This window comes from Moschus berezovskii, chromosome 12 (assembly GCF_049115385.1).
Source record: "Moschus berezovskii isolate FMDL1 chromosome 12, NW_MosBer_1.0, whole genome shotgun sequence".
In the NCBI taxonomy this organism is placed as follows: domain Eukaryota; kingdom Metazoa; phylum Chordata; class Mammalia; order Artiodactyla; family Moschidae; genus Moschus; species Moschus berezovskii.
This window is the reverse complement of record NC_142471.1, coordinates 67384758-67412002: the sequence shown is the minus strand read 5'-3', so window position 1 is coordinate 67412002 and position 27245 is coordinate 67384758. Positions and strand designations below refer to the sequence as shown.

General features: G+C 50.9%; 1 protein-coding gene across 1 annotated transcript in view; it reads right to left on the bottom strand.

The window, feature by feature from the left end:
• The window catches only part of PAX2 (paired box 2), an 80872-nt gene extending 54256 nt beyond the window's left edge, over positions 1 to 26616 (bottom strand). Inside the window, exons 1-4 of the mRNA XM_055425921.2 lie at positions 26418 to 26616; positions 25247 to 25357; positions 21641 to 21809; positions 20710 to 20907 (exon numbers count right to left, since the gene is read on the bottom strand). Of these exons, the coding sequence (XP_055281896.2) occupies positions 20710 to 20907; positions 21641 to 21809; positions 25247 to 25357; positions 26418 to 26616 (677 nt within the window). The remainder of the gene's footprint in view (positions 1 to 20709; positions 20908 to 21640; positions 21810 to 25246; positions 25358 to 26417) is intronic.
• Between the last annotated feature and the right edge of the window lie 629 nt (positions 26617 to 27245).

Genomic DNA, 27245 nt, shown 5'->3' with positions numbered 1-27245 from the left:
TCCGCTGGATAAGGAAATGGTGACCCACTCCAGTATTCTTCCCTGGAAAATCCCATGGACAGAGAAAGCTAGAAGGCTACGGTCCATGTGGTCACAAAGAGTCGGACACGAATGAGCGACTAAACAACAAAAACCAATGTTCTAAGTGCTTAAAACAAACAGTTCATTTAATCCTCACAACAACACATTTTGCATATAAGGCATATTATAACTTGCCTAAAGTTACCTATTTAAGAAATGGAAAATCTGGGGTTTTAATTCCGGCAGACTAACCCCAAAGCCCCTACCCTTATCCATGAAACCATACTGCCTCCAGAAAAGAGATACCCCAAAGCCCAGAATCCAAACTCCAGGATTCTGTGGTTCTCTTCTCTTGTTCTCTTGTGTTGTGAGAAACAAAGGATAAGGGACTCCCTGGGATTCAGCACTCCTTTCTATAAAATGGGAGTATAACGCTGGCTGGAACCAGCTGCTGACAGCATGATACACACATGGGACCTCCAAGCATGTCCCCACAAAATCCTGCCCAGCCACCTAGAACAGACTGCTTTCTCCACTTTGGAAGTACTTCTTAGTAGAACCACAGATTGGCCCAAGGCCTGGTCATAGCGCTGATTTGCTGGAAGAGTCTTTGTGGCAAGAAGTCAAGTATTAACATACATGTGTTGTGTACATATATAAATCAGTTTCAGTGGCCTATTTCTAGAGGTTGGCAGAAAATGTTTCACCTCTGGTATGGGGACAGTCTTTCCTGATTGAGTAAATCAAAGGAACTCCAAGGTAGAGAATGTTTCAGACTAGCTGGCCCCACTGATTATTAAGAAAATGATGGTGGGAGGGACCTCTGCCAGTGACTTTGACCTGCCTGGGTATTACAGGCTGGATCATTCAAGAGGACAAAATATTTGCTTCAGCAAAAGGGTATTTTGCACAACGAATGCAGGTAATTGCTTTAACTCAGGCCTTTGAGAGCTGCCATCAGCAGGCAGGAGTCCCTGGCTCTGCCCTGAGGCAAATTAGAGCTACAAAAACAGCTGGAGACTTTTCACGGAGGAACCTCAACTGAGATCTCATAGATTATTCAGAAAAATTTTGCCCTTCCCCAGACTAGCTCCTACCTCTCCCCACTCCTGAGAACTCTAAGGAACTGACATTCTCCGCTCTGTACATCCCAGGAACTGAAGAACTGAAATTCAACCCCTCCTCCCCACAGGCACCAAAAGCAGACAGTAGCCACCCAGCCCTCCCCATGGGTAGCCCGGAAGTCCTTCACATGAACTCTCTTTTCCTAGGCTCACCTCTACATTTGGTGCAGAGTTTAGAGTTGTTTGCCCACACGCACTCACATGCCCCTTGGGTTTCAGTTTGGACAACTGACCATATGGCAGGCAGGGTTCTGTGCATGAGAATGGCCCCTTGATGAGTGGAACCTAAGGGCAGCCCCTTCCATTCTGGCTGCAGCAGGTTATAATTAGAATACACAGGTTTCCCCTAAATGTGTCAAGAGTTTCTGACTCTTTTGCTACTTCTCAGAGGTCGTAACTGAGCTCCAAGAGATGACAGTCCTACCTAAATGCTTACAGAAAGTTGTTCCCAAACTACCGTCTTTGAGTCACTGGCATTAGAATCCCTTGGGGATTCTAACGTTAGCATGCACATCCCTGGAACCTCCTTCAAACCTTATGCATTTAGAATTTCTGATGGGAGTGGGCTCAGGAATCTGTATTTAAGCAAATTCTCTAGATTACTTTTAAACTCTCTGATATTTGAGGAACCTAGCTTAAGCCAAGGGGTAAGGAAACCATTCTTGAAAGAGCTGAGAGAACATCTTAGTGAGTTGAAGGTTTCTTACTCATATTCTATCAATGCACGTCTCCCTCATCAGCTAATCCTGACTCCATCTGACAGGGTAAACAAAACTCAAGAGGCTATCAGTTCCTCTGTGGAAACAAACAATAAGCCACAAATAAATATAATTTCAAAATAGTTTTTGGTACCTTCCCAGGCTGATGGGTTCCCAGTGGGTTGTTTAGATGCCAGGCATACTTTCTGTATCAGTTTAGCTTCCTAAGACTGGCACCGAGGATGATAATCCTTCTACCATGTGTCCCTGGGAGCCCAGGCCAGATACAATTTACCAGGCTAGATGGGCCATGGGGCTGGCCCAAGGGGACAATAGTGATGGTTTATATGATGAATGGTAAGCATATGGATTGATTTAACTTCAAGATATGCATAGGTTTAAAAATTAAGGGGCAATGTGATTAACTAACCATTTGGAAACCAGTCTGCAGTGCATGCCAAGCTCAGAGCGTGACCAGACTAGCTCCTCTCACCACCAGCCATGCCCTCATCTGTCAGGGCTGCCCTGGGCTAGAGTTCGGGTCTACCAGCTGTCCACCACACAGTCCAGCGGCTACAAGACTGCCTAATGTGATGGTGAAAGGGGTCCCTGTAGACTCATTGCAGGGACAAGACGTCCCTATCCATCCTTCCCAGCCTTCCATAGGCAAGCAGAAGGGAGCCTGGAGAGGAGAGGTCTTCAGCAGCAGCAGCCAAGGTGGGACCTGCTAGCGGCTGCCTGGCCTGCCTCTGGCCCCTCCCACTGCTCACCTTCTTACTCCATATTCAAAAACAATACATTGGTCTCTCTGTGCCTGCTCCTGAAAGAATGTGATGAGGCTAAACCCAACGATTGCTTCCTATTACCTACAGGATAAATTTAAAATTCCTCAGCCTGGACTTCAGAATGTTTCCCAATCTGGCTCTGCTCTGGTTTTCCAACCTATTTCTCTCTGATCCCCTCTTTCACGTAGGGGCCAGCACAGAGCTGAAACCTGTTTTTTTGCTTACTCAATCCACAGTGAGTCCTCCTCTGGACTCTGAGCTCTGTAAGGTCACATGTGACGCCTATTTTTCTCACCATTGTATTTCCCGCACTTAGCAACAGTGCTTGGCATGGTATAAGTACTTAAAAACTACTTGTTGAATAGCAAGTGAATGTTATTACTATTAAAAATAACAAACATATCTTAAGGGACATATTGAACTAATATATGTTCGCTATGTGCCAAGGCACTCTGCTAAGTAAATGGATTCTTTGTTTTTCACAACTGCTTATGAAGACTCTTATCCTGTTCCGCAGAAATGGAAGTTGAGGCTCAGAGAGGCTGTGTAACTTGCCAAAGGTCACACAGCTGTTAAGGACCAGAGTCAGGATATTTGAACTTGGGAGCCTGACTCCAAAACCCATGTTGCTAAACACTAGGTAGAATAAGTCAGTCAGATCAAGAACAGATGGTAAAATCTACGAGAAACTGGGCCTGGATAGAAGAGTTGCATATAAAAATAGTAAAAGCAATAAGTATCATTTATTTCATACTCATTCTATGACAGGCATTATAACAAATGCATTTTCTTATCCAAATCCTAACTATAACTCTATCAGATGGGGATGTTTTCTATTTTCTTAAGGAGACAACAGAGAGGCTAAGCACCTTGCCCAAGGTCATGTGCTTAATAGCACTGGAGCCAGACTTTGGGTCTGTGACTCCAGTGTCTACAGGCTGAACCATATCACCTTTTCTGGAAATTTCTATTATTAATATTTCTTTTTATTAGCTATTTGGGCATAAGCAAATTTTTTTCCTTCAGTCTTTTCAAATCCATGATCTGGACAATTGTGCAAATGCATGGGTAGACAATAAACAGAGACCAAAGGTAGCTGTAACTCTAAACATACCTACCCTCTCCTGTGCATGTGCCACGGTGGTATTTCATAAGCATCCTGTCTGTGTTAGCCTCAATTTCAGGTTAAGAGGTTATGGTTTCACTGTATTTTATACATGAATACAATGGTAGGTTGGAGGGATAGATATTCTAAATTCTTCATATCTATCTATCTTATCTGTCTACTTTACCAATCATGTACACAATTCCATGGCGATGCTGAATACAAATGTGTTTGTCAGTTTCTAGAAACTATTTCTATGATTATTGTATCTTTATATTCATGTCTGCTCTAATGCATTGATCCAGGATTTATAATACTGGATATATTTATCAAAACTCCCCTCATGAATTCTGCCCAGTTATGCCTTTCTGTCAAATCTGTAAGCCACAGTCATACATGACTCCACACACATCACTGTTCTCTTCCCAAGGTGTTTCAGATGCTCACGTCACAACTGTGTTTTTATATTGGTCTGTGCACCGATACTGATGTGCATAAATGTGCATTTGTATACCTGTGTATCTTTCTGTCTATGGCCAGGATGGGGTGGGGGTGGGGGACTGGGGAAATGAGAGAATTATTAAATGCCAAGTAGATGTGCAATAAATTCCATTGATTTTATAAACTCCAACTTGTCTTCAGTCTCCTTCCATTCTTTATCCTGGGGGCATTACAGCAAAAACCTATTTTAAATACCTTTACTCCCCCTTCCCCCTCCCCAAAAAAGTGTCAATATTTTATTTGGATTTTTAACTTCGCTCCATAACAGTTGTTTGACCTCCTGACTCGTGCAAGTCACATAAATTCTGGGACTTTATTCAGGAGCCATGTTCCTGCTATTGAATAAGCAATTTGGGAGGGTGAATTAATGACTTGTGCTGTTGCTGGAAAGTCCCTGAAGAAATATTAAAATTGCTTGCAGACTGAATCGATACTCAGTGAACACCCAGCAAGAGGGCTTCGGTTCTGGAATGGCCACAGGAGGCAGGGCTTGGTGGAGGAAGGGGAATTCCCGCACCCAGCCTGGAGAGCCCCCTCCCAGGCCACCCCACTTGCCCTCCATCCCTGGAGCTCTGTCATTTTCAGTAATGGCCAACTCTTATTAAACCCCAACCAGCAGACCGCTGATTTGTCCTGTCTCGGGAAGCAGGCTCAGGGGACAGTTTACTCTCTTACTAGCAACGAGAGCCCAGAGGCTTTATTGGAGGTGATGGTCTGGACACATCCACCTGCTGGAGAGATGGGAGGGTGCAGCTGCTGTCTGGCAGGCTGCACTGTGCTGTGGACCAGAGAGCACTGGGTCTGGGGAGGCGGTGGCAATGATCTCTGCTGGGTGTGCAGGAGGGCTGGGTGTTGCACTGCTGGCTCCATCTCCGTGTGTGCCCGACCAGTGTTTACTATCACTCAGGTGGCTACATGATTGCAGCCTTTGTGCATGGGCGTGCCAGTGGGATGGAGTGCTTGAATTGTGTGTGTTACCATGAATTGGTGACACATTCTGGCAGTTGGCTTAAGGTTTGTTACTTGATGTTTTGCGGTATTGTATTAAGGTGACTGCACTTTGTGTAACACTGAGTTGGAGGAATTTGATTATTGTTTGGTGGCAATGTCTGTCTTTCTGCTTTGAATTATTGCATTCGTTGATCGTATCAGCATCTTTCTCTTTCATAATGTATGTCTCAGAGCTTAGGTTAATGGGTGTCTCCTTAGTGATGTGGGTTGAGTAACAATGTTGGATCTGGGTGGTGGAGTATGATTCGGTAATTACTTTCTTGGTGGAGCTGCGGGTAAGAAGACCTATCCTTTAGCTTTTTTAGTTCACTCTCGCTTGGTCATTTGCCCTGCTCCTTTCCAGAAGGAGGATTCTAGAGATGCAGGACAAGTCTCTTCTTGATGACCATTTCTACAGTTCTATTATTCTAGGAAGCATGCTGCCTCTGCTCAATGAAACAGATCTGATCTTACCACGGTGACACAGGTTCTGGTGCCATCCTCCCTATATCTGTCTAATTTGGAGAGTTAAACCCCAGGGCCAAACACTATGCCTGTCTAAAATCTAGATCCCTAGTGGAACTAGAGGAGGATGGATGGGACTAAACTCCCCAATCCCGATGGGAATAACAACACGAACTCTAGTTCAGAGAATCCCCGGTCCACTGCACTCTGTGACTCTGGCCATCAGCATCTTCTTCCTTCCCAGCATCCCCAGATGATGTGGCTCAGCTGTGGCTTATATTTACAGGGACACACACACACCAGGGAGGAGTACAGAAATTCATACTAGGCATGACTTTCTATTAGGTGCAGAGTCTTTGTTCTGAGCTTGTAAGTGGAAGTAAAAATACATCCCTGGGTATGAGACTGCAAAATTACACAGCTACCCAAGAAATGCCTGTACTTCCTTTGATCCAAAGCTGATACGAAGTATGGGGTAGTGGAAAAGCACATAGGTTTTAGAGCCAGTATTGTAGGAGTTCAAATCCTAGTTGTGGTACTTAGCATGTGACCTGAATTAGTTACTCAGCTTCTCTGGACTCCAGTTACATTATCTATAGACAATCCTATAAAGCCCTATGGGGTTGTTTGAAAGTGAAAGTATTAGTTGCTCAGCTGTGTCCAACTATTTGCAACTTCATGGACTGTAGCCCACCAGGCTCCTCTGTTCATGGGATTCTCCAGGCAAGAATACTGCAGTGGGTTGTCCTTCCCTTCTCCAGGGGATCTTCCCAACCCAGGGATTGAACCGAGGTCTCCTGCATTGCAGGCGGATTCTTTATAGTCTGAGCCACGAGGAAAGCCCCTATGGGGTTATTTATGAGGTTTAAATCAATTAATATATGCAACATGCTTATAACTGTTCCTACTGTAGTAAGCACTTGTTAACTATTATTACTGAGAACATATTGTCCTAATCATGTGTATAACCACATATGTTAATGTGAATAAAATCCAAGATAAGTCAAGGGGGGTGTGTGTGTGTATGTGCAAAAATTGCAGTGTGAAAGCACTTGGCTTTCTGTCCTTGCGGAGAGTGGCAGCGGTTAGGGGTTGATAAGAGTTCACCACTCCCCATCTCCATACTGAGGGCTGTACCCAGGTGATGAATAGGCAGAAAGAAAGATGGTAGCCCTTATACATTTGCAATTGTAAAAAAGAAATTTAAGGATGATTGAGCTCTTTCAAGATGAAAAATATTTACATGTCAAAATATTAGTAACTCATTAAAGATATTTACTTTCTAATTTTAAAGATCAGGACTAACAGCTAATAGGTGTCAGTGATGAATAATGGAAACTAAGCATCAAATTGGGAACTAAGGAAGAGACAAGAAAAGAATCAGAGGAGTGAATATTAATGCATTTGGTATGGATTTTACAGAAGTCCACTGAGCTGGACTTGTTTACCTAGCTAGGCCCGAGGGGCAGGGAGAACTTGGGGACTCAGACTTATTCCACAGGCTTTCCCATAAAGATAGCAAGCCAAACTATATCATGAGTTTAGGAAATGTCAGTTTTCATTTTTCCTCGTGGGCACAGATTAAGTAGGAGAAGTCATAGAGCCCAGTTACTCAGAGCCATTTCACTGAGGACTTTAAGCCCAAAGTGAATTTTTTCTCCTGATTTTTAAAAATTCTTTTACCCCTTAGTGGTGTAATAACTGCAATAATTATCAACCTCCCATGCTTCCCTGGAATATCCAGGTATGCAGGGCCGCAGGAGATAGATTTGGTTTCAATTTGTCAGATGTTTGCTCAGTTCTTCCTCTCCACTTTCTTCATTCTTTACCTTATCTTCATTTTCTCTCCTCTTTTCTCCTCCTCCTTCTATTTATCTCCCTGTTCTCTCCCCTCTGAAGGCAATGGCAAGCCACTCCAGTACTCTAGTCTAGAAAATCCCATGGATGGAGGAGCCTGGTAGGCTGCAGTCCGTGGGGTCGCTAAAGGTCGGACACGACTGAGCGATTTCACTTTCACTTTTCACTTTCACACACTGGAGAAGGAAATGGCAACCCACTCCAGTGTTCTTGCCTGGAGAATCCCAGGGATGGGGGAACCTGGTGGGCTTCCGTCTATGGGGTCACACAGAGTCGGACACGACTGAAGTGACTTAGCAGCAGCAGCAGCCTCTCCCCTCTATGACATTTAAGAATCAGAGGAAACCTTCAAACCCATCAAATAAAGATTTTCCCCCCATAACTATTTCGTCTTTTAAAAAAACTACAAAATGCAAAGCACCACAACCCATGAAAATGCCATGAAGCCCAGAAAATGCCAACCTTCAACTCCTCAAGCAGTCGTAGGCTCGTTCCAGAGAAGGAGCAGTCATTGAGCACACATGCGCGCACACACACACAGACAGGCTGGGCTCTCAAACTAAGTGGATGAAGGGGGAAATTATCTGACTAATTCTGTTCAATGGTCAGATAACAGCCATAAGGGTTTCTATTCTTCTGGAAGTACACAGAGCAGGTCCCCTTCTTAAATCCAGCTGGGCTTGCAGTGAACCATAATTCTCACTGGCATTCATGATACACAATTCTGTTCACGGAATATCCTTTTGGCTCCTCAAGCTTTTTTATTTCAAAGATTTCAGTGTTTATGCATGCACAAGCCAGAACTCATGTACACTGACAGACACATAACTTGATGATTACTATTGCTGTAATAATAACTAACGTTTATTGAGTACTTGGTATCTGCCAGGTGCAATTCCAAGCAGGTTTATGTGGAATAACGCATTCAACCTTCACAAGAACCTATGACAGAGCTATAGCTACATGATTACCTTCCATACTAGATCAGAGTAAGGAAACTGAGGTCCAGAGAGGACATTCCCACAACCTTAGAGCCAAGGAGTAGGGAAGCTAGATCATCAACACAATGGACATGAGTCTGAGCAAACTCTGGGAGATAGTGAAAGACAGGAAGCCTGGCACACTAGAGTCCATGGGGTTGCAAAGAGTTGGATAAGACTTAGCAACTGAACAACGTAACAACAAGGGAAGCTAGATTCAAACTCTGGCAATCACTTCCCAGAGCCCACTTTCTGGTGGTTTCTGTACCGCACATGTTTATGTCTGGCACGTAAGTCTTTGTTTAGCAAAGACTTTCGGAATGGATGAATGAAAGATCAAATGAAGGCTCGATCATATCTTAAGAACCTCGATATGCCCCTAAGATGGTGCAGTGGGTTCCCTTATGAAGCCAGGCCTATCGATAGCTTAAGCTTTATTTGGGACAAAGTAATTTGCCCTCCCAAGCAATTTTCTGGGGAAAGTGTCCAGCAGCCATGCTTGCTCAGATATTAAATGTTCCTGACCACCAGCTCTCCACTTGACTTTCAAGCCAAATCCAGACTCCCTTCAAGCCAGACATGAGACCCAAATACATCAAAGATGCTTTCTAACTGTAACATTTTGTTTCCTAGAATATTTCCCTCCCAATGCAATGAAACACCAGTGAAATGAAAATGGGTGTTGGTGCTGTGTCTGGATAAAACTAAGAAATTCAATCAATCATGCCAACATCTCTAAATCCCCAGATATTTGGCATCATATTGATAACGTTTATAGATGATTGGCTGAAGGTTTGAGTTTTCCTCCAGATGTTTGGGAGTTGCCACAGTCATGAACCTGTTTGTCAGCCAGTGCTCATGCATTTCTAAGAGACATAAGGGAACACAAAGAGGGAAAGAATAATCCAGACTAAAACAGACTAAAGAGGACCGGAGTAGCAGCCATTCGACGAAACTAGTCAAGCAGACTCCGTTCCGGGAATAGGTTGCTGCCCTGGAGATCCATTAGAATGTGGATCCAGCTCACCAGAGACTTGTGTGCTCAGAGACCTTCAAAAACCTCGTAAGACGGTATCCTCGACTGTCTACCGAACCCTACCGCACCAGATTGCCATGCGGCAGGGCTGATGGACCAGCCCCAGCATCCGCACAGAGAGCTCATGTTGTGGTCAATCCACCTTCATACCAACCCAGCCTCAGTCACTCTCCAGACACCTCATGCCTGTGTACATAGTATGTCTATGCACTGTCAGTCCAAGCCATCGACTTACACAAAGTTTGTCGTAAATCTGGTTTGTGCCTTTGTCCATGTCCCCATTCGTGATTTAGCGCTCTGCCTTTTATCATCTCTCTTACCTCCATTTTCTTTCCCTCTCTACTTTTTAATGCTATTTACAACTTCCTTAGCCATAGTGCAGCACAGCAATCTTTCAGTGTCTCTACTGATAAACCCAAATGATGTTTCTTGCCCAGGTTTTCTCTCTATTTGACTTAATTTATGTTTTGGTAAATAGAAACTTTAGGTCGTTCCATTGAATAGCATTTAGAGTTACCACTTTTATCAGAGGGATCAGGGCACTAAAGGACTCCCTGCAAGGGACATTTGTTTATTCTCATGAGTGATCAGCTCTCCCTACGTTCGAGAAGGCTGCATGTGTGCGGGCGTGCGTGCACAGCGTCCTCGGTTAGAGCCTCTATGCTCCACTGCCCTGTGTCAATGCCGCTTGGCACTGGCAGGAAGAACCCAGTGGAACCATTATGTGGACAGCAGCCAGCCCTCAAACTGCTGGAGAGAAATCCAAGCCCTGGACCCTTGTCTGCTGATGACCACTTGGTTCTTTGAGGAGCAAGCCCACATCTGCTGGCAAGGCTGCTTCTCCAAACTCTCCTTCCCATATCCGCCCTTCTTCCCTGAACTGCAGGGGAGGCTTGTCAGGACATTACTCACAAGCAACATCTGGGGTCCCTCCTCCTAGAGGTGGGTGTTGGAGGGGGAAGGTGGGAAATGGGGACAATGCCTCTCTCTCTATTTCTGGGCTATCTATTGTCTTTTTCTCCTTTTCAATTCTTTCCACACCTTTCCCTCTACTGCTAATTCTATTTGACCTTGAACTCTGGCCTCTCCCTTCACACCAGAATGTGTCCCAAGGGTGACAGAACCTCCAAAGGAGCAGCAACCTGGCTTGACAGGCCAGGAGACGAGTAGCCAGAGGGACCAGCCCATCACTCCACTCCTGGAAATAAATTCCATTGTATTTGCATTTTAATTTTCCACATAAACAAAGGCCCAGAGTACTCGCTTGGGCAGCATCACTGGACGAATTTAATTAGAAATGAAAAGTTTATAGGGCCCTCTTTAATGCGATTAATGCTCAGTTAACATTTATCACATTCGTATGCTGGAATCGCCTTTTTTAAGCAGCCACTGGCCATGAAATGAATTTCTCTCAACTTTTTTTTGTATCCAACCTGGGAAGCCATCTCTTGAGGAATCTGCACTGCCCTCCAAGCTGTCTCCCTGGGGTCAGGAATTACTGTGTCTTCAAAGCCAAGTTAAAGGGAGATGAGGGTAGGGAAAGAGGCATACGTGTGCTGGACTTGGGGGGCAGAGGGCAGGAGAATGAGCGTGAACACAATTTCTAGGAGGGCTGTACCCTCTGCAGTGAGTTGAGTGATCAGCCCAGCAGACTGGCTAAAAGATCTGAGTCTCTACCCACCCCCCCAACCCCCAAAAAAAGACACTCCCCCCACTCCCTTCCCAACACACATACTCAGTCAAAAACCAGGCTCTGGCTCTCACTTCTCTCCGTCTCAGCCATCTCTCTTCTGCCCCTTTTCTCCCTCATCCGGGCTCTCTTAGACTTTCCTACCCAGGCCCACGGTGAGCAGGAAGGGCAGCCCTAGTCTCAAGCCCAGGGATATCTCCTTTTCTCTGGCTCTTCCAATCACAGTCTGCAGGAAGGCGACTATCCTGGTGTGTCAGCTCCTCAAGAGAGGCAGAGCAGAGTGTGGGGAACACGAAACCTCTTTTGGTCCCTAGAGGAAGGATGGCCTTCCTGATCTTATCAAATTCTCTTGACTCTTCCCTTAGAGTCTACTGAGATTCGCTGCCTAACTCAAACCAGCTAACCTGAGTAATGTTGAGGAAGAGAGAGAGAAAGGAGAGGATGAGGGATGCGGGGAGGGAGGGGATGTACCCACTCCACAGATGATAAAAGGAGATAAATAGCTTGACCTTTGTCCCTATCTAAATATACACTCCCTGTGAGGACCTCAGCAGACACCAACCAAGTAGCTGCTGCTAGTATTCCCAGTAGCGTGTCTCACACACACACACACACACACACACACACCAGTCCCGCATCGCACACGGCTCCACACCCTCACCTCTAGCAGAGCAAGTGCACACGTGCCTGCACACAGACTAAACTGTGTTGGGATCCTCCGTGCACCCGATAGGGCCCCCTCATCCACCCACTGCGATGCCGACCATCTCATCAACCCCATGATTTTCAGAAAACATCCCAAACAGGCGGGCCATCCTGGTGAAGGTGGAGACTTTTGTCTTGGAACCCAAAAATGCCTTCAGCTGGAAACCCTCTGAAAGGCAAAACAGTGTGCCATTGCCCACTGGACAAGATGGGGAACTAAAGCCTTTGAAGAGCTCCTGGTGATGCCAGGATCTTTGAGACAGCTTCCTAGGGCATGAATGCAAGACTTGGCCAGATGCCACAAGCCCACCCGCTCTTTCCAAAACAGAGCCACACGGAGACCCCCAACACAGACACACCAGCCCCTCTCAGTACCTCTCAGCTGCTGCTGCTGCTGCTAAGTCGCTTCGGTCGTGCCCGACTCTGTGCTACCACATGCTAGTCGGGCACTATCTTGTCCTCTAGAATTAGGAATGAAAGGTCACAGGATACAGGGGAGAATGAGGGCCTCTTCCCTAACCATCTCTGGGGCCTGTCAGGCTGGGGGCTGCCCACAGGCTCCTGGTCACCCTAGGCTTCCTTCACCAACCCAACAGAGACCCTGGGGCCATGAGGGAGCATGAGGCCCGGGGGCAGCTGCCCCAGTGCTCGCTCCCATGTGTTCACGCTCAGGGGCCCCTGCTGCTCTCCCTTCTGCTCTCCTCCAATCTCCCGAGTCCTTCTCTCCATTTCGCCAACTGACTATGCCTACAGTGGGCACAGCTCCCCTTGCAGCCTGCTGCTTGTCTCACAGCCCTTTCTCCTCCTGCTGCCAAGAACCGCCCAGCTCGTCCTTTGGCTTCCTCTGTTCCTGGATGGCTTTGGGAGGGGTTCACTGCAGGGGAGTTCGTGACGGGCTGAAAGCAGGCAGAGGAGGAGTCCAGAGCCAAGTGGCCAGGGCTCCCAGGTGGAGGGGACTCTAACCTGGAACACCCAGGAAGCCGGCCCTCCCTTCCTTCCTCTTGGCCTCCCTCCCACTCTCCCTTCTGCCAGGGACCAGGCTGGAGTGACCGCACTGCAGCAGCGCGCAGCCGCTGCACGCCTGCCTTGCAGTGTGCTCCCTGGTACAGGCAACCGTGGGATCCAGGTCTTAAGACTCTAGCTCCCACACCACATCCTTTGCTCCGCCACCTTTCTCATCCCAGGCTGGCCTCCTCTTTTCTCCTTAACAACCTTCCGAGCCTCTCCTGGAGGCTTCCCCAGCAGCCTGCTCTACCAGCCGCCCAGAACTCTGGCTCCCTGCAACCTTCTCACACGTTCGGTTTCCAGGCAAGCCCATCCCAGCAAAGCCAGGTCCCAGGCCTCTGCCTTTCACCTCTCAGCCTCATCACCTCCTTCCTCACTCTTCCTCCGCATTCTTAGTTTTGTCCTTCCCTTTCCACGTGCATCACTCCCTCCCCTCCTCTAGCTATGGGGACTTAGAACTCGTTCCCTTCCTCAGGGGCTCCGGAAATGTCACATCCCCGATACCCACCCTGAGATGACAGCTCTGGTCTGAAGCTAAGAGTTAAGTTATGTCCAGTTACGCAGACCAGGGGCTGCAGACCAGTGGCCCATGAACTGAATCAGGCCCGGAGATGCATTTTATTTGACCAACACAGAGTTTTTAAAAGTGAAATCTCAGCGCCTCTAAGCTGGGCCTGTGCAATCCAGCTCCTGATTCTGTGGCTATCACCACCTCTGTCCCAGCCTCCTCGGCTCTCCCACTGACCTTCCCCGTGGGGTCCTGGAGGCACCTGTCCTCATGACCTCTGCAGCCATACGGCAGCTCCACTAACGTGTTTCTCACCAGTCTGGACTTCAGGGCACTGCTTTCCTTCCCACATAGCCCCACAGTAGACCCCAGCCTCTTTGGAATGCCAATAATTGTGTTTCTCTCTCATGAAAAACTGTTATCATATTATCACTCAAAACCCACAAAAGTCCAGTTCTTTTTGTGGTTGTTGAGGATGAGCCACAGAGAAGCCTGGCTCCACAGCCTCGCCCATCTCCCTCCTACGTGCCTTCTCCTCCTAGCAGAGAGCTCCCAGGCCTACACAGGACCTTGCTTCTTCTTCTCCTGTCCCAGGACATCCTCCTCTGGTTTCCCACACCCTCCATAGCTCCCCTGCACCCAGACCCCAAGCATCTGCCTCTGCCGTCCTGCCCCGCGGGGTTTGGTGTCCAAGCCCTTTCTGGTTCCCAGCTCTATGTTTCTGCCCTCCCCCGCCCCGCCCTGCCCCAGCTTCTTCCTTATTTCCCTGGCACCTGGATTCCTGGGGCAGGGTTTGGAGGCTGGAACTGAGGCCTGGCACTTGGAAGCTATGCCCATGACCGTGTCCCAGTGCTGCTGCCATGCTTCCTGCTGGGGGCATGGTGGGCCCTGATGGGCCACTGCACCGTAACCCTGCAGGAAGGGGGCGCACCAGGAAGGGCGTCTTCTTAGCTGCTTTTGCAGTTGGTCCTTAACTAGTTCTGCCGACAGGGCTGGGACTCAAGTGTCAAAGTGGAGATGGACAGTGGATCACACAGCTCTCTATCATAAAGGAGCATCATGGAGCAAAGGCCCTTGTATTGAGGGCTACATAGCGTGCTACAGTACAAATAAAAATTCAAGAAAAACTTGGCCCCAGTTTTCCAAATTATGGAATGAGGAATCCTCAACTCGGCCCTATTACTGTTGCCCAGTGACCCAATGACCACATCAACAACTGGCCTGATGGTCCCAGGGACACGGTGTCCAGTCTGTCTGCGACTACAGGCCACATTGTGTGGGCCTTCCTCTGTTTTCTGCTCTTGACCTCAGAGCCCATTTACCAAGGAACAGACACAAGTAGGCACACACACAAATCCACACACCCTGAAGATATCAACCTCTGTTGCCCATAAACCCTCACGACTGTATTCAAGCTGCACCCTCAGAGCACTGAAGCAACAGGGAGAAAAACATTTCCACAACCTGTTCAACGGGAGAAACACATTTCAACCCAGTAGTTCAGTGGTAGACAGATAAGCCCACAGTGATTTAATTTTAAACCCATTCAATATTTTACCTGATACTGGGCACTGGTGGTGAGACACTGTCCCACACCCCTCAGATCTTTCAAAGGCCCTTCTCTCTTCTCAGGCTCACCCACATGGCTGCATGAGTGGTGCTGGACATGGCTGTACCTGTACCTGTTTCCCCAGCATGAGTGCAAGAAACTCCCCCTTGGAGAACCTGACCTAGGGGAGGGCCGGTGGAGGGAGTGACGGGTGAGGTGAAACAACAGGGATTCAGGGAAGTGGCAGGCTGGGTTCACACCCTATACTACATTCTTACGAACAGGAAGTGAGAAAGGAATTCTTTCCAGTATACAGTTTCCTCTTAAAAGAAGAACTCCAACTCCAGGTAGCAACAAGGAAGGGCTAAGAATGGACCTGAACTTTAAGAGGTGAAGTTTCAGAGCAGCTGGAATTGGAGATCTAGGGAGCCGGGGACAGAAAATGAAGCTCCTGGTTTAAGGCACTCCTTTGTGGACTCAGAGGGAGAGAGTGCAGGATGGGGAGGGTGGGGAGTGGGGAGGTTGGTTCATCTTCCACACCAGTTACTATCGCTATTCTTTCTATGCAAGCATAACGTTCTCGTCCACAAACACACCATCACATATACAACCACAGTGTCCCACATACTGGAACAAGCCCACTTCCCAACTGTTCCCTAGCACCCCAGCTTCCAGTGGTGCCTCCAGTCCCCTGGGTCTACTTTGCACAATAATTCCCTCCAATATGCACACAAAGCCATTGCTCCATCTCACTCCCTCCCGAATATTCCCTTCACAAGGCACCCTGTCTCCCTTCTCCAGGGGCTCCTCCTGTCTGGTCCATCTCCACTTGGTTAATTCCCCCCATGGCCCCTGTATTGAACTGTTGTGTTGTCCATTTCCCTGTGACAAGGGCTCTGGTTACAGAGTTATTGATTGGTTTTCATGCAGACAGATGGGCCCTTCCGAGCTCCCATCGAAATCCCTGGCTGTATGGGCTGATTGTTGCCTCTCGGGGTGTAGGATTGCACTGGAGACCACCCTCCACGCAAGCTCCTTTGCCCAGACTGTGGACGGTAATAAATGGAGGCAGCCTGAGCGATAATAAAAGCAATTGAGTAGGTTACCTGTGCAGACACAAGATTTATGCCTCTTCATATTTGATGTGATTGTTTTATTGAGTTCTCAGGATAGTTGGGACACATTTTATTTATTTAGGGTTCCCCCCTCTAGTTTCTTCTTCAAATCACCCTCCAAAATGTACCTGGAGCTTTTGTTACGGACAACCCCTCCTGTCTCTCTCTTTCCTAGAGTTGCCAGTGGAGGTAAGAACTCAGGGCAGCCAGCCATCACTCTCACCTGAAAGCCATCTTGTGGCCTGACCTCCCACTCGAAGCCTGCCCACAGGGAAACAGTTAGACCAATACAACTGCTGGCCAAGACATCTAAAATAACTAAGTGAACAAAGATGGCTTTTCAGAGGGACAACTCCAGCTCATTTAAAGAAATAAGAATTCCAGCAGTCGTGACTATTTCATGCATTATTCTAATGAGGGGAAGCCTCATTAGAAGCAGGAGACATTCTCTGGGGAAGGACAGGTGGGCAATGGTCTTCTGACAGAAACTGGCACATCTGTCCACTAGAGGTGGCCTGATTCAGAAGACCGAGGGGCACACAAAGCAAGTCCTTTATCCTTATTTTTCCCATTCCTCTGTGGGGAGAAGTCTTCTTCTTAACCTACCTACTTGCCTTGGCTCTTGGCCACGAGACCAACAGCCCTGACCACCAAACAAGTGCAAAGGTACAGAAATGTGGTGGGCAATGCAGCCTCTCTGGTCCAACTTTGTGCCAAACCAGGTTTGTCCAAGAGTCAAATATACGATGTTCTAGAACCTGAGTCTCAGAAAGAGACACAGACCCCAGCCCCGAACGTGTCTTCGGCATTCCCTTGGCTGGGATGAGTGGCTCCCAGCTTCCTTGGAAAGACCTCTGAATGAACAGCTAGACCACCTGTCACCCCAGTGCCAGATTCTGACAAAGACCTGCAGATGACACGAGATGGAACCGTTTAACAGCCCTGGGGCTGGTGCCTTCTTGAAGCCAGGGTTGCCCCCGCTAGGAGAGTACATATGCTCACTTATAAGCCAAACAGGTGAAGGAAGGGTGTGGGTAGCAGGTGATTGGTGGGAAATTGACTCTGGGAGGGTCCACTTGAAAGATCTAGGAGCTGGGAGTGCCCTGGTCACACATAGTATAGCGCTGGCTAAGAAAGCTAAAAGATCGATGGCTTCCTTGTCAGCTCAGTCCAAGACAGTACCCTCAAGGGATCTTCAGGAACACTTGACTCTTGCTGGAGTCTGTGTCTGTGCCTTCAGAGGAACTATATTCCCTTCCCAGAGCAACGGCCAAACCTGAAGACATTGGCACATAATCAGGAAAATCCTTCCTGCCTAGCCAATTGCTCAATGACCTAACTAGGTAGGTAACTGTTAGCAGGATGGGACCCCCTCCATCTTCTCCCCACTCTGGGCCATTTCCCACATGAGCTTTCAGTCTCAAGTAACCTGTTTATAAACACTCCCCCCCACACACACACATACAGCAGCAGCAGTGTTTAAGCACAAGCTGAAGAGCTGCAACTCCACACTCGATGACCAGTAACCCTAAATTGAGAGCCATTCAGATAAATTCCACATGCTAAACAATCCAGTCCAGTCTCCGGATTTTTGATGACGGTTTCTGGGAGTGAGGGTGAGATTGGGAGGCCTCCCTTACCTACTCCATTGGCTCAGAGAGGTACTGCTATGAGGATTTGCCAATGGAGAAGGGGGGTTGGATGTCCAAGCGTTTATCATGACAGGATCAGAAAAAGCCAAAACTATTTTTAAAGCAGAAAAAGCAATTTAGTATATAACCATAATAGCATATTTCAAGTGCACCAACAGCATCTGTTTGAGGGAGGAGAAGATGAAAACCCTTGCGATTTGGCTCAGGTGGATAAGCACGTGTGGACTTTCTTTCTTGCCAACAGCCAGTACAGACACATCTTTGATTGTGAGTATTATAAAGTGCCCAACACAAGTGGCACCTCACCCACAGTAAAGGTCTAAACTCGAGAACCACCCAGTCCCCAACACACCATACTTTCTACACAGAAGAACATCTCCAGGTTCTTCCTACAGAGCGTGAGAATTCACAAAGTTCCTGGCATCAGCAGTACCAGCAGAAATCCCACTTTTAGCAGCCTTTAGGGTGAAGCAATGCATCTCAGATAAACCTTCCCCTTCAGATCAAAGCATCTGGAGGCATAATGCTAAGGGCATTGGGCCCAGATGCATCCCCCCAGCCCCGATTCAGCAGCATACCAGGAAGCCCCCAGAATTCTTTCCCACATATAAATCACAAAGCAAAATCAAGAAAACTCTGACCAAGCCTTGTTGACAAAGCCAGCCAGGAAGCCTCGCTGCAGACCCAGGGCTGGCTGCCCATGCTGCCAGCGGCTTCCCCGTTCTCTTCCCACTCCCTTGCCATCTCCAGCAACACCTGCCCACAGATGGCTATTGTTACACACCCAAAGGTAGCCTCTGTATCCCTCGGGTGATCGCGCTCTGTGTTGAGCAAATTCTGCTGCTGTCAGAGCTGTTAAACCGAGGTCGTTCTCCCACTCTCATCCCACTAGCAGCTCATTCTTCTACTTTCTCCTAGTTCTGGTGAGTTCACCTCAAGGCCTCTGGAGCTTGGTCCTGGGGTCATCCGTCCCCTTCTCTCCGTGGCTTTTCAGGATGAGAGCATTCCCAAACTTTTGCATAAGCCAGCTTCCCAAAACATCTCAGCCAGTGAGGGGTATATAGTAGGGAGAGGGGGGAAGAAGGGGTGCTAGGCAAGGGGTGCTGCCACCACACCTGCATGGACTGCCCCAATCTTTCATGCCCCAAAAGCAAAGTGTATTGCTTTAACCAAACATATCTTGGGCTCCTCCAAAGGCTTGCAAATACTATCACAAAAAATTGCTCCAGAACACCAGCAGCCAGTCCCTGCAACACTGCTCCTCAGCAGGGCTTCTCTCCTCCCAAGACCCCAGTTCAAACCCACTCCCCAGACCAGCAACCAGCCTAGAGGTTGAGAAGAGACATTGCTTTGTACCCTTCCCACTTCTGCCCCAGGTCCAGAGCTTCCCCAGCCTCCTCCACTGGCTTTTAAATGCAAAAGACTCATTCCTCTCCCAATGCAGGTGTGTGTGTCGGTTGGGGAGGGGGGCCCAGTCTTTCTCCAGTTCCTTTGGAAGGTGTCTGAATGTCAAACCGCTATGCTCTCAGTACCTAGCTGAGCCAGGCCCCGGGAGCTGGAGGGTTTTCGGAGGGTGTATAATTAGCTGATGAGTATTATGTTACCCTGTTCATAACTGAATAACCATTTTAATACAGATGGCACACAGTGGGATAATTTCTGGGGTCGCCTCGCAGTACGTTACAGCACGAGTGTGGCAGAGGGAATCTTCTTTAGCCAAGGTACATTCTACCAGCTAATTTTACCTGCTGTTTTCAGAATGATTTGGGATAATTCCACATCATTTGCAAAATATTAAAAAAAAAAAGAACCTTGATACGTGATGCCAGTTTCAGAAAAAGGCACCAGCTGAATTATTAGTTGCTCTGATAATGACCCTATGAACAGTGTAAAGGAAAACACAGGTATGAAACCCTCAGCCTTCTTCTCATTTGGGGATTTGCCTTAAAATGCAAGGGGCAGGGGTTGAAAAGCTGGCCAAGGCTGTCTGGAATTTGCACAGGGTCTCTGCTGATGTCAGGTTGCGCAGTTCTGTGGTGGGAAAGCCATCCTGGGTCCCCATCTCCAAGTGCTCCTGTTATGTGCTATACCTGCCACATGTATGCCCTGGCCTGGGTGGGGTGGTACATATGCGGAGGGTGCACGTATCCTGGAAAGCACACTGCAGTAGCTAGAAGATTGGGAGACTACCTTGTGCTACTGTATGTTGAGCTGACTCCAGCCTGAGTTGTCACCCTGTGCCTGAACTTGTCATCAGTGCAGCCTCAGGCCTGGACACAGGCCTCAGGGTCCAGAGTTCTCCCTCCTGACTTGGAATCCCACTCCTTGTCTAGCTTCTCTGCTCCCTGCCAGCGGCTGGCTGGTCATTGGTGTTTGCTCTACAGGTCTGGATACTGGTGCTAGTAGGCCAGAAATTTGTGTGGAGCTGGCTAGCAAGGCCTGGGCTCCCAGGAAGGCCACCTTTATAGGAGTCAGCAGAGATGATGTGGGGGGAGGGGAGGCGGGGAGCCAGGACAGGTGGCTGCCCTTGGGGAAGGGAGCATGCCTTTAGAAAGGAAAGTCTGTTTAGAGGCGATGAATAGGACACTGGTCATTTTAAAGGCTTCGGCTGTGGGCTGTGATTGTCTCTAGATACCGAGGCGCGTAATCTTGGAGTCTTAATTACCACAAACACTTGGATTCATTTCCAGGACGCCGGCGGGAGAAGCCTGGCAGGGAATACCCAGTCCTGAGCTGGAGACAGCCCTGTCTGTCTGTCTGTCTCTCTGCCTCCCAGGTCCCCTCTCCCTGCCCAAAGGACCTGGGGGTCTAGGAGCAAGGGCAGGCAGAGGCTGGAGAAAGAATGGAGCCGGAGCTGGGAGAAACTGGTGCGCCGGAGCTGGGAGCTGGAGCCCCACCCTGCAGCCCAGCATGGCTTACTCACCTGTTGATGGAAGAGACGCTGGGCACTGTGTCGTTGTCACAGATGCCCTCCGCCAGAAGCCGGTCCCGGATCTCCCAGGCAAACATAGTTGGGTTCTGTCGCTTGTATTCAGCAATCTTGTCCACAACTTTGGGTGTTGCCACTTTTGGCTTGGAGCCGCCGATCACTCCGGGTTTGATGCTGCCGGTCTCGTAGTATCTGCGTGGGGAAAGCCAGCAGGGTCAGTGAGAAGCAGGCGGTGGCAGAGGGTGGGGGCTGCAGGCTCTGGAGACGCTGAGCCACTCTACCGCCGGAGGCGGTGGTGCGGAGGGAAAAGACCCAGTGTGTCTGAGCGGGCTTCCAGAGCCACTCGGCTAAGGCAGGGATACATCAGAGGATGAGGGCAGGGACAACAAGGACGCTCTCTCCCTGGAAGGTGGTCGTACCAAAGGCTGCACGCACAGCAGCTGAAATAGGCGACTGGGGAGTGGAAGCCTGGCCTTTCATTTGAGAAGAGCAGGAGGAACAGCACTTGGAGGCCTCCCGCCCAGTCCCACTGAGCACAGGGCCCCTATGGGAACCAGGACTAACCTTGCACCTCTCAAGCTGATTCTTCTTTTCTCCGAGCACCTATCTTTACCTTCACTCTATTTCTCCAACCTTCCCTTCCAAAGAGAAGAGCTGTCCTTCCATTTCTGAAGACAGGAATCCAGCTCTCTCCCAGGGAGGACGCTGGAGCCTGACAAGCGTGCTGGACCGGAGCTTCTGGGGCCGCAGTCACCACCTGCGTGCCCTTGCCAAAAGGAGCCGCTCTCCAGATAGCCCCAGTCAGGGATCTCCCAAGCCCGCTAGCGACCTGCACTTTTAGCCAAGCCCTCGGCTGGAGACCTAGGGCTATCCAGACCCCGAAGCAGACCGGGGCATCTCCCAGGGGCGGCTCCGCGACCCTCACCTGCCCAGGATTTTGCTGACACAGCCGTGGCTGACCCGCAGCTGCCGGGAGATGTCGCAGGGCCGCACGCCCTGGTGGGCCAGCTCCACGATGCGCTGCCTCACCACGTCGGGCAGGGGCCTGCCGTTCACAAACACCCCCCCGAGCTGGTTCACACCCCCGTGCCCTGCTGGGGAGAGACAAGAAAAAGACACAACACCCCACACACAGCAGGGACCGGCCATTAGTCAGGGTCCGCGAGCGGCCCAGGATGTGCGAAGGGAGCAGGAAGGGCGGAAGGGCATATTCCTGGGCTCGCGGGCGAAAGTCGGACGCCGACCGCAGCGCAGGGGATTAGGGACAGGGAGCCGCGGGGCTGTAGAGACGCGGAAGTGCAGAGGCTGGGCGTACGGCTTGGAAAGGACACGCGACTCGAAAACCGGTACGACGCCAGGGAGAAAGTGAGGAAGGGATGGGCAGCGGGGCGAAAGGGGGGAAAGGGAGAAGAAGGGGAGAAAAGCAGCCAAGTGGGAATTAATGCAGGCAGGAAAGAATGTAGGCAAGAGAGGGCCGGGGCGGAGGACGGTGCGGAATCCCGCCTGAGCCGCAGGCGAGAGGGAGTTGTCTGAGCGTGCTTGGAAGTGGATGATTCCAGGGTGTTGGGTAGGAGAGGAGCTAAGTCCCTGACATTCTCCCCTCTGCTCCCTACCTCTTTCCTTGTATTTATTTGGAATTGGAGTCTTCCTACATCTTTCCCCGTGTTTTTGTTGTGATTTTCTTTTTTGGACGGAGAGTTTTTCTTTCATGTTTTCCATCTTTAGGTATTTGGGGAGCCATATTTCCCCCCCTGACTAGTGTTTAAAGTTCAAAGAAAGCCAACTGAAGGAGGGAAGGGCCTAGGCTGAAGAGGCAGGGGCCCAGAGTCTGCTGCGCTCCGAGACAGGGAGGCAGTGGAGAGCGGTGAGGTGCCCGCTAGCAACCACAGAATGCAGACTGCTTGGGTTCATCCGCCTGCCGCGCTGCGCCAGGCTGGGGACCCACCGCCTCGCCCAGGACGCATGGTGCAGGTCGCCTAGGTGGGCTCAAGGTTCACAGGGCACCCTGTACAACTAGCCTCAGCCAGCTCGCATCCCTCTGACCTTTTAGACCTCTGCTGCCACTCAGGAAAGGGGACAGCAAGGGCGTTTGCTCTCCTGGGCAAGAGGAGGGTGCTGGGTCTCCAACCTGACTCTTGCTGCAGGCGCCCAACCTCGGAGCCATAGTGGTTGCCGGATGCCAGGCCGGAAGGCGCTGCCTGGCGCCCCATTCTCCCTGACTCACAGCAGTCTAGAAATCCTGCACCCAGAGCCATCAACACGCAGTCGCAGTTACTGAGCAATCCAAGCACAGAGTTCTAGCGGCAGAGTCCGACCTGACCGGACCAACAGCCTGCAGCCCTGTCCTGCCAGCCTCTGGCGACTTTCGGAGAAAGCGGGGACACCTGCACCCGGCTCGCTGATCTCCGGTCCCCTTCTGGGGGGACCGAGAATAGGGGCCGGCTAAACCTCTGGGGAGAGGCCTCCGATCTCCAGGCTCGGGGAGGCCGAAGCCTCTTATCCTACCCCTCACCCATGCTAGGTTCCCTACCTCTAGCCCCACTCCTCACCCCTCCCCTCCCTCCAAAGCCGACCATCAATAATTTAGGCCCCGGGAGAACTCGCGTTACCGTTATGAAAAGGCGGCAGCTGCGGGCAGATTAAAGATGAATAATTCAGCCTCCCCGGGCTCCGGGCCCGGCCCCTCGACCCCAATCTAAGGGGTGGGGAAAGAAAGGGGGTACGGCGGGAGTCCAGGGCTGGGGCCGAAGGCCGGTGCTGAGTCGGGCCTAGACTGCGCCACCACCGCCGCCGCCGGCGCTGACTCCGGCTGCTGCCGCTGCTGGCCGGCTAGCCCGCGCCGCGGTCTCGGCCGTCCTTCGACCACCTTCGACTCGCCTTACTCCCTTTTGGGCTTCAAACTGGTACCCAGTGAGCGGCCAGGACTCCGCAGATCCCCAGCGGAATCGGCGAGAGAGGAGAGAAAGAGCAGAGGCAGCGGGGCTAGGAGGCCGGCTGGCTGGGCGAAGACGGTGTGGTACCCGATTCCACTCCCTCCGAAAAGGAGACAGGATTTCAGGCTCGGCTCGCACAAACCGGCGGTAGCCGGAGGTCTCTGGCTCGGATTTCCTGTGTATGCTTGGAAATTATTTAGGGAAATATATTTTATCCCAGGAGTACTTTCTAAAGCATATACATATATATATATGCTAAATAAATGCTTAGAGAAAAATGCAGTTCTCCCTCTCTCCTGGTCTCTCTTATCCAAAGCACAGATCCAAGCCGGCGCTAAAAAGTTTCCTTGTGAAAAGTTACAAATCATCCTTGATTATTAATCTACAGAGAAGTTTTCTATTTAGAATCTATTTACCTTTGGGGGGAAAAAGCCTACAAAAAAAATCTCTGAATTGTTTTCCAAGCTAAAGACATAGGACAAGAATTAGATAAATTCAAATTTAATTTAAATAGTCCTCCTTTCCTATTTTAAATTTATTTTCTCCCCTTCTCTTTTTTCCTGTAACATTTTTCCCCCCTGTTTTCTTGCTCTTCTTTCTTAGCCCTGGTTTTGGTTTCTCTCTCCTTTCTCCCCAGCTTTGGCATTTGCCTTCCTTTTGTTCTTCCCACCACCTTTTCTCCCTCTTTTCTGATCCCCTGGCCAGGTTACTGCCTGGATCATCCTTACCAGGGAGTGGGAGACTGGCAAGGAGCCTCTAGAACTAGAAGCAGAGCAAAGCTTTGGGACCGCCTGGAAGGCTTTTCTATGTGATATCTCGCTGACTTCGATTTCTCCTTAGAACCCCTCTTTGTTTTTAGAGCATCTCCCCAGGAAAGGCAGAGAAAGATGAACACCACGTCCGGTCAATCTGACTCCCAACTCCAGGACACCAGAGGGGAAGTAGGATGGAAGGCAAGAAAGAAGAGGAAAGTATTTCAAACCAGCCCACATGAAGCCTTGCCTGGGCTGGTAGGGCCAGGAGAAGCTGGGAGCTGAGGGTCAGAAGGGGGCACCCCACCCCCACGCTCTACTGCTTGACTGTCCTGACACTGAGGCTGCCTGTGCGGAGTCTTCTCCTGGACAACCACACTCTAAGTTCCAGAAAGGTACAGATGAGAGGAGGAAGGGTGGGGAGGCAAACAGAGAGAAAATAAACATAACACAAAACCCTAAAAACTGCCTGCCCATTAGTCTTCCAGCCCCAGGCAAGAGGGTGGCCAGGGGAACGGTGGCTGGAGCCAGGGTCACGGGCTGTGGATCCACTATTTAAGAAGAAGCAGGTGGAAGGAAGGAAGAAAGGATGGGCACCCGGGAGGTAGGAAGGCAGGTAGTAGGAGAAGTATGAGTGACATAAAGCAGAAGGAAGAGAAGGGTCTTTAGCTATACCAAGAAATGGGAGAAAGAGGAAGAACGAAAAGGGGGGACCAGGAGAAGCCAGGGTGGCCTCCAAGATGGGACCTGAGCATAAGGGGCCAGAGCCGCCTCAGGACAGACAGGACAGGGTAGGGTGGGACGGGGAACCCCAAACTGGGACAGGAGCCGGGCGCCGGTACTCACGGTGCATCGCGGAGAAGGGGTCTGCTTTGCAGTGCATATCCATGGGGAGGCAGAGGAGCGGGAGCAGCGCGGCCGCCGCCGCCGTGTCGCCTCTCAAACTCAACTTCAGGACTTGAGGAGAAAAGGGAGGGACGGGGGGGAGAGGGTGAGTGGGCGCCTGGCTGCGACCCGGCGCTCGAGAGCGGGGGGCGCTGCGCTGCGCTCCCCGCGGGGACTCCTCCCGGGCCGATCGGAGCTCGCAACCGCAGCGGCCGCAACTTCCCACCGTCGGGGCGCGCGGCTGGGCGGTCAGCAGAACGGCCCCGGGGCGGCAGGCAGGACCGGGGGGACCTGGGGGCGCATGGCGCGCGCGGCAGCTGCGGCCAGGGCTGAGGCTGGGCGGGGAGACGGCTCGCTCAGCTCCCCTGGAACCCGGTCATCCAGAGGCGGCAGTCGGGAGTGGGCGAGGAGTAGGGGCGGCCCGAGGGCGCCGGGCGGGGAGCCGGGCCGCTCCAAGTGCCGGTGAGTTGAAGAAGTTGGCAAAGAAGTAGCAATCCTCGGGATGTCCGAGCCAGCGCCTTCGGGAGGGGAGAGCGCGAGCCGGGCCCCCGCCCCCGGAAAAGGCTGGCGCGCGCCGCCGCGGCCGAAGGGCCGGGAGGGAGGGAGGAGGGAGGGAGCCGAACGACGCCGGCAGCACCGGACTGGCCCCAGGTGGGTTGCGTTTGCGAGAAGACTCGGCCGCAGACTGGAGCCTGGGCTCCCGGTGTGTCTCTCTCTAAAAGCTGCAAAGCCCCCTCCAGACCCCCTCCCCCTCCCCGCGCTGGGAGATGGATGACTTGTCAGACAAAGGCAATAGATTCCACCACTCTGTGATTCGCCAGCGCCGGAGCCCGGAGCTTCGGCGAGGAGGGCCCCGCGCCTGTCACTCCGGTGCCGGCGAGGGGAGGGCAGGGGAGGGGGGGAAACAGGAGGGAGGGAGCGAGCAGCGGGCGAAGGAAGAGGGAGGGAGGGGAGTGGGCGAGGGGGAGGGGGAAGGGGAGCCTGGGATTAAAACTACACTGAGAAACGAAACTCGCCGATAAGATAAACGTTAGATAAGGATAAAGAACGGCCAGTCTAATGAATATTCAGGCAACGACAGAGGACCGCAGAGCGCGCCACGCTCCGAATCCGGCTCGAAGTCCCAACTCACCCAGCCCTGCCATCCACCGGCCAGTGCCCGCATGAGCCACGGAGCCCCCAGCTCGGTCCGCATCCCTAGTCCTGTTCCCCCCGCTACTCTCAGCTGAGTTCCCTTCCGTTCCTCCTGGTTCTTCCTTCCTCTCTCTGGTCCTTCCCTTTCGCCTGTCCCTCCTGAGGTACCACCCCACCCACACACCCCCAATTCTCATTCCGGGGCAAAGTGTCCGGCAATTTTTCCTCTCCCGTCCCACGCGCGGTTGCGTGCAAGGCTTCCCTCGTCCCCTTGCCTAAAGGGGTCTGGACAGTCCAGAATGCTCGGTGTAGAATCGAGCTGGAGACCTCCAGCGGGGACCCACCTGCCTCAGTGGGACCCAACGGATGGTGCGAGAACCCGGGGACTTGGCTCCTGGACCCTCGGGTGGCCGGGGAGGGGGCTTGGGGAAACAGTGCAGAACGACCGGTTGCTGGCGGCAGAGGAGGCGGGAGATCGAGGATCGCTTTGCTCTCCCCGGCTGGGGAGAAGAGTCTGTGAACGAGGCTGAGCGCCGCCCGCTGCCAGCTCGGCGGATCCAGAGCCAGCGCAGGAGGCGCTGCGCGCTCGACCCGGCCCTGCTCCTGCCGGCAATACCGGCCCAGCCGCCGCAGCCCTCGTCCGCACTCGCTCCCTCGCTCGCTCGCTCAGGTTGGCTCTCGCACGCACCAGGCAGGAGAAGCCCTTTGTCTCCTAACTGGTTAACTACAGAATATCCGGGAGATCTTTATGAAATATTTTCCCTCCTCTCATAAATCATCTTGGCACTTCAGCTGATGTTTTAACTCTCTCCCTCCTTCGCTCCCT